The sequence below is a fragment of the Protopterus annectens genome, chromosome 9.part0, assembly GCF_019279795.1.
Source record: "Protopterus annectens isolate FY-2018-M chromosome 9.part0, PAN1.0, whole genome shotgun sequence".
Lineage (NCBI taxonomy): Eukaryota > Metazoa > Chordata > Ceratodontiformes > Protopteridae > Protopterus > Protopterus annectens.
Genome location: NC_056743.1, coordinates 243,960,115 through 243,979,087, shown reverse-complemented (window position 1 = coordinate 243,979,087; position 18,973 = coordinate 243,960,115). Strand labels below are relative to the sequence as shown.

Here is an 18,973-nt window from a genome sequence, read left to right as displayed (position 1 = left end):
AAATACTCACGAAAGCCATGGACGAGGGGAAGATGGTGCACACTGCCTACCTTGACCTAGCCAAAGCCTTCGACACTATTCCCCACTCAGACATAATAGATAAACTCTCCCAGCTAGGCATCAACCCATATGTTACCAGATGGGTAGCTAACTGACTCAGTGATAGAATCCACTCAGTCAAAGTAGGGGAAGCCACCTCTAGTAGTAGACCCGTAATAAGCGGTATACCCAAAAGATCAGTCTTGGGGCCTCTGCTGTTTGGGATATATTTTTCTGAGGTGCAAGCCAAAACAAGTGGCCTCTGGCTGACCAAGTTTGCAGATGACTGCAAGCTGGGTGCTGTCTTAAATTCCCCTACTATGTGAACATCCTCCAAGAGGGCCTTACCCAAATTAATGACTGGTGCAAGAAGCTTGGCCTCAAACTGAATGCCAAGAAATGTATCATTATCCCCTTTGGAGAAAATGTCATCCCTACTAATTATCACGTTAATAACAACATACTAAGCACACAATCAGTCATGAGGGACTTGATTGTATTGAATGCTTTCTACATGGCCCACCTCATAAATAAAGGTACTTCATTCAGGAACAAGGAGGTCAGAACATCCTTGTACTCCTCCCTTATCAGACCCATTATTGAGTACAGTGCCCCCTTTGGCATGTACCATGCCGAGAAATGCAGCAGCTGGAGAGACCACAGAGGTTCCTGACCAGAAAAATCCAGGGTTTCAAACACCTATCCTATACAGATAGGCTAAAAGCCCTGTCTCTCTACTTAGTCTCATACAGACTGCTCAGAGGTAACTTGTGTCTGGCATACAAGACCATCTGAGACCCAGCCTTGATACATTTGCTGCATAACCGTAATTCAAACTCCACTCACACAACCCTCACGCGAGGCCTTAACCTGGTCTGTGACATTAATAGAATTTGTTGGTGGGATAGATTTGTGTCCCGAAGACTCTCCCATCTGTGGAATAGACTCTCTCTCCATGTCAAGCAGAGTACCTCTCTGGCCCTCTTTAAGAAGAACCTGGACGACTGGATGGGAAACAGAAAATACACTCCTAGGATCCCACCTGTGTCCCTGCTGGACAGGGGAAACAGGTGCTGAGTTTGAGGGAACATGGGTGAAATTTTTAGCTAGGCTTAAAAGTGCCTCCAGGCCAATAGCTTAGTATCATCCTATGAACCTATGAACCAATACAGGCCATAGTAATGCACAACCTTATACATTAGTACTATCTGTCAGTGCACTTTACCATTAATGACCATAGAAAACATTTGTCTTCATCTAATAAAATTCCTAATTGAGAACCAAGTGGCCCCAGTAAGTATTTTCTTATAGCTTGCTCTGAAGCCCTCATTTTGTAGAGGTGCTGAAAATTACCTTGCACTAACAGCTCTGCCACAGATTCTCCTCCATTTGTCTTCACCATGTAGTTTCCACTGTCTTCTTTGACTGTTTCATTAATGATCAAGCAGTGTTTCTTGCCATCTTTCTTGAACCGATACTTGAAAGTTTCTTCACGTGTGAGCTCAACACCATCCTTCTCCCTAGAGATAAAGGGGACATGTACATTATACGGATATATATAGCAGTTCTTAAAAACGTGAGCTAAAAGTATTATTTGACTATGAATTGCAGATTGAGGTAAGTGTAGTCAAAGCTCTGAGTGGATTGAGCAGGCATTTTTCTATACATTAAACAAAAAGACAATAAGCTGAAACTATGCACACTATATGCCAAACTGAAGAAATGCACAAACACTAAAAATGAACCCACCGCAATTAGCTACAAAAAAAAGGTAAATGCTACATTTCTGTACCCCCAAAATTTGGTTAGTGTTTTTTTTTTCAGTAAAATCAGATTTTTGGACTTTTACCTTTGAAGTTTACCCACCATAGATATTAGAAAAGTAAACGATCTTATCCGCGTCTGGGGGTCTTGTGGTTTATAAAATGACTTATCTTGTCAGTAGTTAGCATAATGCATGTTAAATTTGTGGCATGCTTATTTTTATCAGATTGTTTCCATATATATATATATATATATATATATATATATATATATATATATATATATATAAAATGTAGATTAAACAGAAAATGATGTGGAAGGGAAAGTGCTAACCAGGCACTAATACCTATAGCCTACCTGTGCTACTTTCAGATTTGATGATTATATAAACTGCTGACACAGACTACCATTCAGTACCTGGCCAAAACTGAGCAAAGTATATTATGTATCTCAAAATGATTTACATTCCTGAAATTAAAACTCACAATTCAGGAATAATGTACATGATACAGAGTTACACTGGACATATTACAAAATCCATAACAAACTGAGACTGACTTTGTGGCTGTGTGCAAGTGTGTGTGTGTGTGTGTGTGTGTGTGTGTGTGTGTGTGTGTGTGTGTGTGTGTATACATGCGTGTGTGTGTGTGTGTGTGTGTGTGTGTGTGTGTGTGTGTGTGTGTGTGTGTGTGTGTATACATACACATACATATGATTATAGGGCTATATGCACTTCATATGTACAGGCTTTGGAAAACACTTAAGCTTTAATGAATACTAGACATTACACCATGTCCATTTATTGAGGGGATGATTAAAAAGAGAACTGCTGACCCCATTTAAAGCTGGTGGAATGGTGGTGTGTTCAAGAACTAGCCAGTCCTAATACGGGTAGCAAAACAGGGAATACAGTACATGTGAGTGGTAGTCTGGCAGTTGGTTTACAGGTTTACAGGATTAAGCAGCTGTTACTGAGCTGTTTCCTGGGGTCCTTGTTTGCAAGGTTTGATCCTCTCATCTTCCATTGCCTAACTGTGTGACTCTGAGCAAGTCACTTAACCAGACAGAGCTCCTGAGCTGAGTCTGAAAAAGGTTCATGGAGATTAGTGCTCTGTCCTAGAAAACAAACAAATGAATAAATAAGTAAGTATTGTTACTTCTCTAATATACAGCTTTCTGTCAAGAGGTTAACAGTTTTCAGCATATTATAATTTGTGCTCAGAGGCCTTTCCCTTCACTGTAAAGGACACCTTCTCAGCTTGTGACATACAACATAAAGGGATTCAAGTCCAGACTGATGTTTGTTGACCTAATACAAATTTATTTTCCTGTTTTCATCTCTGATGTGAAAGATATCATGAACCAAAATGCTTCTATTAGATTTTGGGAGAAGGGCATTAAACATAAATTACATCTGTCAGTTTCAGTTTTTATACCGACATAAGAAATTAATTTTATGTTTACCTGTATTGAATGAAAGGGGCAATACATGTCATAGACGAAGGTCAAAAGGCTAATGAAGACAGTAGAAAATAATGGGTTTATTACATAGTAACACCAGTGTGACAGCAGGTTAGGCCTTTTTCCCTCTGCTCCAGTCATACCTCTATGATTAATGCATAGAATTATGTGTTTGGTCCTCAGATTTAGCCTTGGTCCTCCTAGAGTAACTAATATTCTTCATAAAGTCAGACTTGTTTATGGGTATATAAATTATTAAATAAATTATATAAGCCTATACAAAGATTCCTTATCACTAACCCTGTAGGGTCTAGTATTAAAAAATATTAAATAAATGATCTAATCTTATACAAAGATTCCTTATCACTAACTCCATAGGGTCTAGTACTAAATTTCAACAAAAAAACAAAAAAAAAAAACTTATCTTATGAAAAATAAAAAGTGCCCCTCTTTCTGACCCTCTGATATAATTTCTAAAGGCCTGTGCTGTGATTTTGTAGGTACAGAGGTTCAGACGTATGACCTTGGTCATTACCCTGCCTCTTGGGCAAACTGTTTTTGACAGTTAAAAGGCATCCCGGAGTCTCACATCTCTAACTACATTTTCTCCATTTGTTTGTTTAATGTTTTTTAATCAGGATAGTGAACTGATCCAAATGAACTGATTTCAGCCACTGCCTAGGAAGGCATAAATACAGATTTACAAGTATGAGAGATATATACATTCAGATATGTAGAAAAATACATAGGCAGTCCTCACACCCACATACATTAATCCATTGCAATATTCATTCATTTGTCAGTACCTGATTCATGGTCACAAGGAACTGGAGATTCAGGATTCCAGATGGAGTTGAAGCTTGTCCAGTACTCATTAGGCACGAAGCAGAGAACTAACTCTGGATGGTACATCAGTTCACCACAAGATACTTATACACACACCCCAAGCACCCCCTCGGTAATTTAGAGTACCATTCAATATTAGGAATAAAATAAGCATTCTTTTAACTAACACTTAATTTCCAGGAATGCATAAGCACTGGATGAAATGAAAGTGTCAAACTAGCCACTTGACTAAAAGCTATGAGCTTGTTGTTCCAGTATGACATAATATATGTAGATTTTATATTTGTCAAGTACATTTGCAAGTGATACCACTTTTTAAATAAGCTTTATGAAACATTCATCAACCGGTAGAGAGGATAGTAGAGTTAACAAATGAGGGACAGTGCTACCTAAATACAACTGAATGTTATGGCAGTTAGACTGATGGGCTCAGTCCATTGTGATATGCATGGAGATGAACATGCCTAGTAGTTTTTAATTTTTTATTGTTTTAAAATAATTACGTGTTTGGTTTGAATTGCTGGTGTAGTGGGCAGTTCTCAAATTTAGATTGTAGGCAGCTGTTTTGTAGTAGATGCATTCTAGTTGGATTGTTCTACATTTTCTTTATCTTAATAACCGTGTTAATGACATGCTGGGTGGCCGAAAATTCGGACTTGTGTGACATAGTGATCTGAGGCAGCCCTGGTTAAAGATCAGTGGACTATCTGTAGTCTATTGCCTTTTATTTCAGTGTTTGAGTGAATTAGGTAATAGGCTAGCAGCCGTAGGAGCCTTCTTTGATGCCAGTTAATCACTACTGCAGTCAGTTACAGTTAGGGATTCATGGCTATGAACAGTTATTAACTTGTGCCAGCAGCTTGTCCTGTACTGGAGTACTGAGGAGACATTAACCAGCTGTCATGGGGTTTTACCTCTTTGTTTCCCTCTCGCTCTATACCTCAGTAGCATATTCCTTTTTAAAGTAGCACCTACTATGATTAGATTATTACTAGTATGATGGCTATCAGTTTGTGTGGATTGTATATAAGCAGTCTATTACTATCAATAGTAATTGATGCTTTGGTTACTGTATATTCTGTTGGCTGGGTGCAGCTGAGATTTTGATGGTTAACATGTTGAATAAAACATTTTCAGGTACTGATGATATAAACAAACAAGGATTATGTTAAACAGATGAAACAGAATAAAACAGGATCAACAGCACTGCAATTAAAACTGTTAATTCTCATACTAAACACTGTACCTCTTAACCTGCAGGCATTGAAAATAGGAACAAAGGCCTTTGAAAAGTATATATCTCTCCATCCATCCTCAATCCCTTTTTCCCATTTTACACATGGGGTTGGGGTGTCACATTGAACAGTGACAATTATCTTGAGCCAAGTTTTACACCACTGGGTGGCTAGCCCTGCCTTGGTTGTTTGTTCGTACCACTCAATCATACACACACTCACACCCATGGCCAACATAGAGTGTCCAGTCCACCTACTGCATGTCTTTGGAATGTGGGAGGAAACTGGAGCACCCAGAGGAAATCCACGTACTTGCTGGGAGGACATGCAGACTCCACACAGAAGGCACACCAGCCGAGAATCAAACCAGAGAACCTCTTGCTGTGAGTATATATATATATATATATATATATATATATATATATATATATATATATATATATATATCCAGGCTAGAATCTGGACATCTAAAGAGCATAACATTTCAATACTAAATAGCATATACCTCTTCCTGATTTCATTAGGAATAAAATATACTACTCAGGAACGCATGTTTAGAAAACAGGGTGTGACAAAAATTGTGGAAAAAATAACCACATTATCAGAGAGACAGTACAAAATCTGTTGACTTTAATGAATTGTATTGCAAAATTCTACCACAAAAGGTCAGTTATTTCTGCTTTAGAAAAAGAGAGATGCAATAATGTGTCCACTTTCTTCAAATTATTGTTGCCACTAATATGTTGGTCATGTAGTGTAGTTTTCTATGTACTAGACGGCTTCAAAAATGACATGTGATAATGGAGGTTCAGAAAATTATGTGAAAGGGTAAATCATGCCTGATAATGGGGACATACCACCAGTGTGTATGTGTTTGCATGTATGTGTGTGCAGGTGGGTAGGGGTATGACTGGGACTGCATTAGTGTATATGCATTGCTCGTCATAATCATGTTTCATTTTTTGCAGTTACATATTTTTATTATTAATACATAAATCATAAAGAATATCTGTTACTTCTTACTATTTGATTCTGGTGACCAGAATAGACAGAGAGACCATAATGTTGTGTGTTGCTTCCCCATAGTCAGCTTTTATTTTCATTACTAATACATAATTAGAAAAATGTGACAACCAGCTAATCACCATCAAAATGCTGTATAATGCTTTTTGATGACCAAAAGAGATTGCTACTTTTAAATTCAAGGATGCCTGTTACTTCTCACTATGGTATATTAGAAATGAATGCTATCAGCAAAACTGTAGTGCTGTCTGTTGCTTCCCTGTGACCATCTTTTATTATGTCAGTAAAGTGTTTTTTAATTGTTCACAATAAATGTTTTTACTATTAAATTATTTTAAACTGATTATATTAATAAGAGCGTGTAATGCTGGATGTTACTTCCTCATGATCATCTTTTATTTATTGCACTAAAGCTTTTTCTAATTATTTTAAAAGTAATGAAAAATACCTAATAGTAAAATATAATATAATGGATATTTTACTTAGGCCACTGTCATGTGACAATGGCATTAATATATGTGTGTATGTAAGGCAATGTAGTGGCAAAACCCTCATGCAATGCTTTGCCTATTGCTCTTTGCATTAGTTATTAGTAGATTGTGGTAGAGTATATTCTTGTTGCTGTTTTTTCACAAAGCTAGTCACACTTTCTGGTATTTTTCTTAGTTTATCCAGCTTGTGATAGAATACTGCGGTTACTGTTTATTGTACATGACTGTGTGTTCCTGTTTTATGTAGAACAGAGAGAGAGTCTTTATTGGGAGGTAAGGATTAGATTTTTATATATTTGAGTGATTAGTTGTGTTTTACTGATATGGTAATTCAATGATTTTTTTTTTAGAACAGAATCAGTGTTTAACTTAAAATGAAAGCCTTCCATAAGAGGATCTGTTTAGAAATTAAGAAGGATCCAGTACCTCACAAATTTTGTTTTTGCAGCCCCCCTGGGATCTTGCTTGTTGGCTTCACTGTTGATACCCAGTTGACCCTTTTGCTCCACAGGCATGGTAAGCATCTGGTCCAATGCTGAGTGAGAGCCCTGTAGCCCTTTTTTCCCACTCCCTACTCCAGAATTCTGATCCATCCTTCTATTCCATGACAGTTGTTGGGTGGTAGGGAGGGGGGCACAGTGGCCTCTCCTCTACCTGAGCTTACTATTGCTGTCTCCCAAGGGAAGTGTGCCTACCCATTCTGAATTCCACTCTTCTGTACTGGTACTAATCACCTTGACATTTTGGGCTTGGCTGGCTTGAGCTACACTGGGTAACATTTAGTGCTGTTGCTAGCTGTCACCCTTATGATAAACCAGAGGCACCTCCCTCCCTCTGGAATGGATGAGCTGGCAATTGCCACTCATTCACTCACTCCCATTCTCCCTAGCTAGCTCCTGCAAGCTCCAGAGTTGCTACCTGCCCTCAGGCCACCTGCTGAGTAGTTAGAGCTTTATCATTCTATGCCACGGAAGATTACTACTGCATATGATACTAAGCCGCAAAGGAGATATTTGGATTTGAACCTTTATGTCCACACCCCAGCCTACATATTGTCTTTCGCTAAGTAAGTCACCTACCTATATTTTCATGTCACCCTCTTAAAAGAAAAAGTTCCAAACATTTATCCTGCATCTTTAAATAATAGAAGCAGAGTGCAAAGCCCAGGGTTGGTGTGCAGAACAAAGAAAAGAGATTAAGGAACCTTTTAAAACATGAACAGCAAAACTGTGCACATGGTCAGTTAAGTATAGGCAAATTATTAATTTATAAATGAGGCAACTGGGTGTTATCAAGAATATCAGTAGGTGGTGTCATTAATCTCTTCAAACATTTTCTCTGCATGATGGTTGCTACTCTTGAATTGAGAACACACACAATTAATGTAGAATACAGCCATCAGTATGATGACCAGAAACCAGGTCTGTCTATACATTAAAGATGTATTTCTAGTTAATTTTTTGTCAAATAAGCACACTGCAGTACTGTTAGTATCATTAAGAAGTAAGAACTATGCCTCCTAGATATCTATACCGAGTTGTATTTCCTTCAACTTACCATTTTACAAGGGCTCCCTCTTCTGATACTTCACACTCAAATTCAACCCTCTCTCCGACTGTTACCATCTGATCTTCCAGTGGCCGGAGAATTAATATTGGTGGTTCTAAATATACAAGAAACCAAATAAAATCAAAAGCAATGCCACAAACAATAAATATTTAATCAGCAAAAACAGCATATACTAATCTTATTACAGTATGCAGCACAATGCTTTTTATCTACTTAATAGATGGGAGGTTGGTAATATCATCATACGGATAAAAGTATTACCTAGTAAACATTCAGCAGATGTTAAACAATTTCATTTTGCAATACATTTTCATAAGAGATTGTATTATGTCCGGCAGTAATACTGCAGTGGGTTTAATTGACAGCCACACAGTATTTCAGAGTATTAATCAATGTCTTGCTCTTGGAAAATTAGTAGCTCATTGAACTGCTGCAAATTGTTGTGAGTACATGAGTAAAGAAAGTATATGATGCAAAGTGCAAGAGAAAATGATTTGTGGTCTGTTAAATACACGTGGATGCTATTTTTAGATACTATACATCTATGCCTCATATGGGCCACACCCTGTTTTTTCTTCATTTCTACACCGGGCGCCATCAGATTCCTCTGATGACATGCATTGTACAACTGAATACATCAATGAAATGTAATAATTACTGACTTGAGAAAGGCATTCAGTTGCATACTGCATAATATACCTTAATTAAAAAAAATGAAAGAGCTGGAGGTAAATACAAGATAAATATATTGCACTGAAGGTTAGTTAGAGGGCAGAACACAAATGGTTAAAGGACTGTTGAAAATATAAGAAAAAATGCCAGTGATGATCCTCATGGGTCCCTCTTGGGTACAATGCCCTTTGGTGAGTATTGATTTAGGTGCAGCTGATGATACACAAATGGTGCATCATTGGAAGATGGAGGTAATAATCTGTGAAAGGATTTTGAAACATTAAATAGGGGACAAAAAAGGAAGCTGAGTTAAAATAAAGACACATGCACAATGTTGTACTTGTAATAATAATGGTATACTGTATAAGAAGGACAGAGTAGGTTTAATGGGAACAAAACTGGAAAAAAGGTCTGGGAGTACGTAAAACAACTACAGTGGGTAATAAGGAGGGGTGTGAAATTGATGCAGCTGTAATAATTAAAACTTTCTTCTTTATCTCACTGTGTCTGCTGACTAACAGCTCTTCAATTTTTTTCCCCTGGATGCTGTTTTCAAAGCAGCTATAAGAGAGTTTCTGCATGCAGTTTTAAAATTGCTTATCCAGCATGCCAGCGTAATAAATGCATTCCCACAGTGCCAAGCCAATGATGCATGCTTGCTTCTTTGGACGCACTTTGCCCTAGCTACAGGATGGAAGCTTGGTGGGTGTAAACATCTCAGTTCATCGCATGGGCTTTCTATCTGCCTTAGTATGGTATCTGTCCTTCACAAATATCAGTACTGACTCCAACACTCCAGGATGGGTGTATCATTACTGGCCATTTATTCCCATCTTCCCTAGGTGACTCCTCCAGTGCCTGATGCATTCTACATCCCAACGTATCTAGGTCACTTTTAAGGCTTTATCCTTTTATGACACAAAGCTAATAGATGTTATTAGAAATGAAGGATGGCACTGAGTTTATAGCACAGATAGATGAAGCCCCAGCTAGCACTCAGTTGACCCAGGCCCCATCAATTATTTTGGAGATTGAAGAACTGACTGAGTAGGGTGGAAGTGATTGATTGATAATAGCTTATCCATCCCTGGGGGTGGAAGCACTCTGAAACACTGCTTGACTGATACCCAGGGTTGGCAGGTATTCTGGCATGCAGCACATGGGATGATACACCAGCATGGTAGATGCATTTTGATTCATGCACAGAATTCTACACAAGTCATCGGGAGGCTATGTGGGTATTCAAAGACAGTAGACTACTATGGGTAGTGGGGTAACAAGGCTTGTAGTAATACTAATGGATGTCTGGATGGTGGACTGCCATGCCCAAAAAGGAGTGAATGAGCTAGCTGGGCTATGGTAGGGTTAACAGTTAGCAGGAAACTGGGAAAGAGGACACAGAAAAAATATATTAAGATGTGTTTTTTACAGCTCTCAGTTTAGATGCAAGAAACCGGTACATGCTGCTCCACTTGTAGTTGTCATTGGTTAGCTCACAGCTTCAGTACTGTGCATGCAATTCTAGAGAACACATAGAAATAAAGAGGCAATAAAATCATACTACTGGAGGACAATTAAAAGGAACTGACCAGAAGGGCAAATGAACTTAGAGAAATAGGTGTATGAACCGAGAAATGATGATTATGGACTTTTATTTCTAGAGACCAAAATGTCAAAAGCTATGAGTCCATAAAATTATGACTGAGAATTATGAAGAAGTCAGATTAAAAACAAAAGCAGTGTAGGGGAAGAGGAGAGCATACTAAACAGTTTGTAAGAACCAGTTTTTCATTATATTTTTCACACATATGTTTCAGTGAGATGTTTGTTGAATCAAAGAATGCTTTTCTAGAATTTGTTGTGGAAAAATAATCAGTAGAGGGATTTAAACCACAAAGAAATATGTGTAAAATAGGAAGAGAATATGATACGGAAAAACTGTCTGTTTTGTCTCGATTGATGCAATTAAATGGATCCCAGGCCATCAGCATCATAGGTTTTCTTTAAATGAGTCTTAAATCATCCATCTATTATATTCCATTTATGTACTTCCTTCCTGTTTAGCTCCACACCTCACTTGTTACTGGCTATATAATGTAGATGGCAAAAACAAAGATCACTGTATCTTTTAAACACACACACACACACACACACACACACACACACACTGTATATATATATATATATATATATATATATATATATATATATATATATGTATGTGTATGTATATATATATATATGTATGTGTGTTTGTGTGTGTATATAGACAGAGGGGGAGAAACAGGTAAAGTAACATCGTATGTGAAAAGGTATAATGTGCCTTTAAATGTAGCTTGTTTTTTTGACATTCTCATAAAAAAAGCCAGACATTTATTGCATTAGCTAGAATAATGATTTCTAGTTGTTTGTATAAAAGGATGCAATTTGGAAGCAGACAGAGCGGAAGTTGGCTTCTTGGCTGGAGGTTTGTTGTGGGTCAAAGCAAGGGCTCTGATCAAAGATTGGAATGTTCTGGAGGTGGGGTGTGGGGGTGTCTGATCAGCACTGATTGTGAATGTGTCCTGAAGTTCAGGTGAAATTTTTTTTTGGTGGTACTGAAGGGAAGGCCTTTGAAAGCCTGATGCTCGACAGGCTGTCTGGAACTGAGTTTGTTTGGTGGAAGTGCCTCTAAAGATTGTGACATCACATAGAAAGTACCATATATATTGTAAATAACTTGTGAAATTAACTGACAAAAAACCAAGTGTGTGTGAAGTCAACTGAGAAAAAGCCGTTTGTGCTGTAGCTTCATTTTATTTTTCATTTCATTCAGCAGTTAAAACTGACTTTTGACATATTTCTTACTCCAGTATATTTTCTGACTCTACAATGGAGGATACCATTCTGTGGCATACCCCTCTGTGTTAAGTGTGGGGACTGTTTGAGATAAGGTTTACCAAGGTATTTGCACTCAGAATCATTTTGCTGCTGTCACCTGCTGTGGACCCCACTTTACTGCTATGTTTCTTTTTACCTATAACCAAGGGCAATTTGCTTAGTGGGATCTACATAAAGACACATCAGAAACTGCTGCAGCTTCACCAATAATTAGTGGGACTGACCAGTGTAATTGCCATCCCTATAACTGTACCTACCACTGAAAATTAAGAAGACTGAATGACAGATAGTCATATTTGGTGGCTTTTGAATGCTATGCCACACTAGAGAACTACAAAAAAATCAGAATTGTCCAAACTACTGTCTCTGCACCTGTCAGAAGAAATTTTGAAAATGTAAGTGGACATGGATGGGACTGATTACATTGACTGTGAAAAGCTTAAAATGGTCTCTTTGCAAAGGCTGGAATAACTTCTGAAGAGAAAGCAGGAAAATTTCACAAACTGACTTGTAATGCTGACAGATATGTAAAATTACAGATGCATAATTTAAAGCACATAAAACTGTGGTTAAATCCTGATAGCAACACTAAAGTGAAAATGATAGAATTTCTAATACTAGACAGATTTAAAATTATTACTTACTAATATAAGAAAGTGGGGAATGCAAAGTGATTCCAGGAACAACAACAAATTAGTAACTTTAATAAAATGCTTGTTTTTTCTTGCCTCCCTGCAGCTGACCATCAACTACTGCCAGTTCTTCTCCTCTTTCAGTGGTTCTAATGAACCACCTAAGTCTGCCCTAGGCAGTGAGGAGACTGAGGACACTGGCATAGTGTCATAGTGTTGCACCTCACGGGAGTGTTTTTCAGATATATCCTAACTTTTTCTCTTCCTTCATTATTGTCTGGGAGTGGACATGTAATGGGTACATGCTCGCATATTGTTCCACCTCTGTGGTGACTCATCCAGTACCCTGTACTATGCCCCTTCTGTTGGCAGTTCATCCCTGCATCTCCAGCCTCTGTCAAGGATCAGCAGTGAGGTGCATCCAAGTATGCATACTGCCACTTCAGGGTGGGCACATCCATTCCTGCCTGCCATCACCTCAGATGCTTGAGTTGCTAATTGAACCTGGGCCACCTGGGCCGTAGTCAGGACTATGTCACTGCCCTGGCATAGTAAAATGCTTATTCGCTAATGACACATCATTTAGAACTGAATGGTCTACATCTAAATATAAGGTTGCTGAAATAAATATTCAATCTCCTGTGAAACAAACAAGTAATGAGTTACTTTATTCAGATGTGGAGGGAGGGCCACATTGCCAGATTCTGTTTCACTAATACAGAGAAAAATGCTAGTATTAAAATGAGAAAACTGATAAACAGAACTGTTCCTAGGGAATGTGATTTGATTGAGACCTGGAATATTAAATCAGCATTGTGTCATTCTATTGCAACCAAATTTGTAAAGTGTACTATATTTTTATACAGAAGGGAAGTTTAAGCTTGAATGGATTCTGGAGCATGATTACCTTTGTCAGATGGTCATATGTATGTTAGCATTAGGATAAAAACAAACAAACAAACAAACATAAGGTAGAGGGGGTACTTGTTCATGGTGATAACATGGATATCCCTCACTCATGTAGAAATTCATATTGTTCTAGGAAAGCTTTTGCATAATATAGCTGTGACTCCTAACTTGAGTTGCGATGTTATAACAGGAAAATATTTTCCTCTATTTTAATGTACTGTGGAATATGTGGACAGAGGGTCTTCTTTTTGGACTGTTCTTTTCTCATATTAAGCCTATTAGAGGGGTCCTGTTAGCAAAGCTTGTCATTGTAATTACAAATTTACAAAAAGTAATTATGTCCTATGAATAAGACAGGGTTTGCTTCAGAATTTCACAGTTAACACACTATAATAATGAAAAGAGAACTTAGTATTGAATATAATCAAATACTCTTCATTTCAGCAGGAGGAATTTTAGGTTCACCTTTGCTTTGGGAAAATCATTAATTCTTACTGAAAATAAAATAAATGAAAGACCTGAACACTGCTATGAATCTACATTTTAAATATGTCTGTAACACTTAGCCATAATTTAAAAAAAGTTATGCTGTGATTATGGAAGGGCATTGGGTGTGGATCCATGATGGCCAAGTTGCTATTGCTGTCTTCAATTATAAAGAGTCATTCAATAATCTGTCTATATTGCACAAAGCAAATTGCTCATCTTCATCTTATGGTCAGATAATTATGAATGTAGACTAAAACAGCTTGCTCAAAACTGTAAGAAGCGACAGATGTTTGGCTTACAGAGGTATCAGACTCTTTTCTGTGTGAGTATCTCTGTTTAAGAAATTTAGAAGAGCCTGCTTTTATTTTAAAATTGATTACAGCAACACTAAGATGATGGAACTATTCATATCAAAGGGACTCTATTGTAGAACAGACTCTCACTTGATATTAAAATAACATAATGTTCTACTTTCATTTAAAATCTCTCTGAATGTTATATTGGTAATAAGAAGCTCAGACATCTGCTGATGACATTCATGGTTCTAAATGACCAGTAGGTTATGAACATAACATAATCCAGTAGCCTATTATGTTGAAATTTTGCATAACTGCGTGTGTGTGTGTCTACATATGACCATCTGTCTCTGGGTTTTATGTGTCCGAGTTCTGAATGCCCTAACTGCATACTTTTAACGCTGAATATTTTTCTCAGACTAGTATTTTTTAGAGTCTACTTCTTAGACATTGAAAATTAAATTATGTTGTTTGTTCTCCCTTTCTAGAAACATTTAAGTGTAAAAACACTGTGTACAGTATCAATGAGTTAAAACTCTTGAAGAAGGATACCCGTCAGTCTGAAAGTTCAGGTGCCTGTAAAACGTGTTGGTCCAATAAAAATCATTACATCAGAACTGCTGTTAGTGGTGCAGCATAACTGTTCCTCAATTTGATACATGTGGTCATAGTTTTCATATATAATCTTCATATTCATATGCAGCCTAATATTTCATAATGGTAGAAGACATCTTGTAATTTCAATAGCTAAAGGGATAATGTTACACTGCATTATGTCCTTGTAATGTGTGCCATGTTGTGACTGATTATTTGTCTGCATTAGGATGGTTGTTTTGTAAATTTGTGTGGCTACAGTGTGCCAGTACATGAAACATTCTGGCTGCATTACTTCACTCTGAGATCTGTGCCTGACAGATAATAACCATGTTGCTTCAAGTTATAACTGTGATTTAGACAAACATTCAGATCCAGATTATAAAGCATTCATGCTTGGACATGTGTAGGTGGTCCTGAAGTGACACACAATGAAATATTTCCCTGCACCGCTGCTAAGGTGCATTGAATACCGTATCAAAGGTATATACTTTGCTTAATGAATGTAAAACATTTCTTGAACTGAAAATGATCTTCTTTACAATATTTTGCTGGACATGACCCGAACTGGTGGTCTTTATAATTGCCAGCATTTAGAAGGACAAAAAAGATAGCAAAACAATTAATTTCACTAATGATGAATCAGCTCTGTGCTGTCTGGCTTAATTTCGACATATCAAAATTGGGAACTTCTCAGTTTTGCCACTGTGGGAAGATAAGGAATGAGGGAGAAAATGCTGAATGGTATTAGATAAGGAATGAGGGACAGAATATTGAATGGTGTTAGATAAGGAATGAGGGAGAGAACACTGAATGGCATTAAATAAGGAATGGAGGATAGAATATTGAATGCCATTAGATAAGGAACGAGCGAGAGAATGTTGAATGGTGTTAGATAAGGAATGAAGGAGAGAATGTTGAATGGTGTTAGATAAGGAATGAAGGAGAGAATATTGAATGGTGTTAGATAAGGAATGAGGGACAGAATATTGAATGGTGTTAGATAATGAATGAGGGAGAGAACACTCAATGGCATTAAATAAGGAATGGAGGATAGAATATTGAATGTCATTAGATAATGAACGAGTGAGAGAATGTAGAATGGTGATAGATAAAGAATGAAGGAGAGAATATTGAATGGTGTTAGCTAAGGAATGAGGGAGAGAACACTGAATGGCATTAAATAAGGAATGGAGGAGAGAATATTGAATGCCATTAGATAAGGAACGAGCGAGAGAATGTTGAATGGTGGTAGATAAGGAATGAGGGTGAGATGCTTTTAGATGAGGAGCAAAGGAGAGAATATTGAATTCCGTTAGATAAGGAATGAGGGAGAGAATATTGAATTCCGTTAGATAAGAAACGAGGGAGAGAATATTGAATGGTGTTAGATAAGGAATGAGGGAGAGAATATTGAATGGTGTTAGATAAGGAATGAAGGAGAGAATATTGAATGGTGTTAGATAAGGAACGAGGGAGAGAATATTGAATGGTGTTAGATAAGGAATGAAGGAGAGAATATTGAATGGTGTTAGATAAGGAACGAGGGAGAGAATATTGAATGGTGTTAGATAAGGAATGAGGGAGAGAATATTGAATGGTGTTAGATAAGGAATGAAGGAGAGAATATTGAATGGTGTTAGATAAGAAATGAGGGACAGAATGTTGAATGGTGTTAGATAAGGAATGAAGGAGAGAATATTGAATGGTGTTAGATAAGGAATGAAGGAGAGAATATTGAATGGTGTTAGATAAGGAATGAAGGAGAGAATATTGAATGGTGTTAGATAAGGAATGAAGGAGAGAATATTGAATGGTGTTAGATAAGGAATGAGGAAGAGAATATTGAATGGTGTTAGATAAGGAATGAAGGAGAGAATGTTGAATGGTGTTAGATAAGGAATGAAGGAGAGAATATTGAATGGTGTTAGATAAGGAATGAGGGAGAGAATATTGAATGGTGTTAGATAAGGAATGAAGGAGAGAATATTGAATGGTGTTAGATAAGGAATGAAGGAGAGAATATTGAATGGTGTTAGATAAAGAATGAAGGAGAGAACACTGAAAGGCATTTTTTCCATCTTAGCTATATACTAAGTAACACTACAACACAATAGCATTAGACCTGTTCTGGAAAGTTAAGGGGTGTGTGGGGTGAAAGCCCTAGTTTTTTGCCCAATTCTGTTTACTGATTATCTATCAAAGAATGTCAGTAAATTGAGTTGCTTTCATTAAAGCATCCATGTAGCATGATGGAACTGGCTGCCTACTATAGCATACACCTCTAGCACTGTGCTGCACTCTTGAATATCTATTACTGCACGTCATTATCCCCAGCCCCCAGTCTCAGTTCAAGGAACACCCATGAGCGCAACTAAATCTATGTCACGTGATTTTCCACAGTACCTCTGTTTTATATCACAGTGATACATGTAAATACAAAGTTACCAATGCTTTTACTACAGCCCTTGCCAGACTGATGTATTTTGAAGTGATGATGTTTCTCACCAACTTTTAAGAACAATTATGCAAGTGCTATTTTTGGGGAACTAATTGCACTTTCTGTCCTTATTGCAGTACTCTCTAACGATAAATATATTTATATATGTACATAAAGTGCTTATCGTGTACATTGATCTACATTGGCAATTTAACAATTTTTTGATATATGTATTCATAAATAGCAACTCTCATTTTTCTAGTTTTTAAAGAATTCCAGGTACAGTATGACTCACCTCTGACAAACAGCTCCGTGAAGCATTTTTCATCGCCCACCATACACTCATATGCAGCATCATCAGCCAGAGAGCAGTGGTTGATAGTCAGAATTCGTTTGTTGCCTATGCTTTCAAATATGTACCTGCAGAAATACACATAAAATGTCTCTTTAGTAGTGAGGCTGCTGAATAACCTTTGCTGCCTATAAAATGCCGAATCCATATTTATCATCATTGTGAGCAGAGCTGTACAAATGCAGTTTATTAACACTATCTGACACACACGCAGACAAAGGAAATTATTCAAACTGACCTTTTCAGTTGTGACCTTAGTCAAACAATATAATCAACTAATTGTTGGGAAAGGCAGGGCATTACCAAAAAAAAAAAATGGAAATTGTTTATGATTTTAGCCTTTTCAAAAAAAAATGAAAAGGTTAGTAGGTGCCAGATACAGAGCAGTAATGTTATACTGTATGAACAGGATTTTGTGGCTGTAGACTGTTGGATTTTATAGGTTAATGACTTACCTCTTCTGTGGTGAAATAGGAAGCAGTGATGAGGGCTTCAGCTATATGAAAAGGGGAATGTGCCACTGTAATGCTAACTCCAATTTCCTTTTTACAGTTATGAAGGGGATCAGTTTTTGTAAATTACGTTTTATTTTTTAACATTAATTCCAGTTCGGTGTTCTACTTGGGTAAGGATCCCTCTGCAAGTAATGAGACAATAAAGATTTAGTTTATTTATATCTCATCTGTAAACCTGGTGGTCCCACTTATCCCTGGAGTTAAACATTGATAAGAAGGACAAAATCCAGGGGCACAGAGGAATAGTAAATACTGCTTACACATTAATGAGGCATATGTAAGTAATTAAGACAAAGTCAACATGAAAAAATACAGGACTGCATTAGAGGAATGGTTTTAATGTACTATTAGCAAGCAGTATTGTCTTGAACAGACTGGCCATATATGACAGTCTGTTGACACAAAAACTATAGGAACTGAAGGCATCAGAAAAAATGTGAATGACAAGAAAGCATATAGGTATAAAACCAAAAACTGGCACAGAAATGAATGACTACCATAATGTCAGGTGTAGAACATTGACTTGTTATGTATATGACATTCCAGAATATGAATTCAGTGCTTCATACTATGTGTATTTAAGACTAATAGATTTTGTTATTGTTTTATTTTTGTATTGCCTTATATTCATTTTCATTTTCACTTTGAAAATGCATATTTTAAAATGAGCAGCATTCCATGCTGAATATGTCTGTTAATGCATTACTGAAAAGACTGATTTTTGCTTTTAAGATCAACAACCAAATCTAACTAAACAGAAAAAAAA

At 37.1% G+C, this 18,973-nt stretch overlaps 1 protein-coding gene across 3 annotated transcripts in view; it reads right to left on the bottom strand.

The window, feature by feature from the left end:
* The window catches only part of MYBPC3 (myosin binding protein C3), a 627,853-nt gene that overhangs the window by 411,473 nt on the left and 197,407 nt on the right, over positions 1-18,973 (bottom strand). For all 3 annotated transcript variants that reach the window (XM_044082825.1, XM_044082823.1, XM_044082824.1), the window contains 3 exons: positions 17,636-17,760; positions 8,417-8,522; positions 1,393-1,559 (listed from right to left, as the gene is read on the bottom strand). In XM_044082825.1, the coding sequence (XP_043938760.1) occupies positions 1,393-1,559; positions 8,417-8,522; positions 17,636-17,760 (398 nt within the window). The remainder of the gene's footprint in view (positions 1-1,392; positions 1,560-8,416; positions 8,523-17,635; positions 17,761-18,973) is intronic.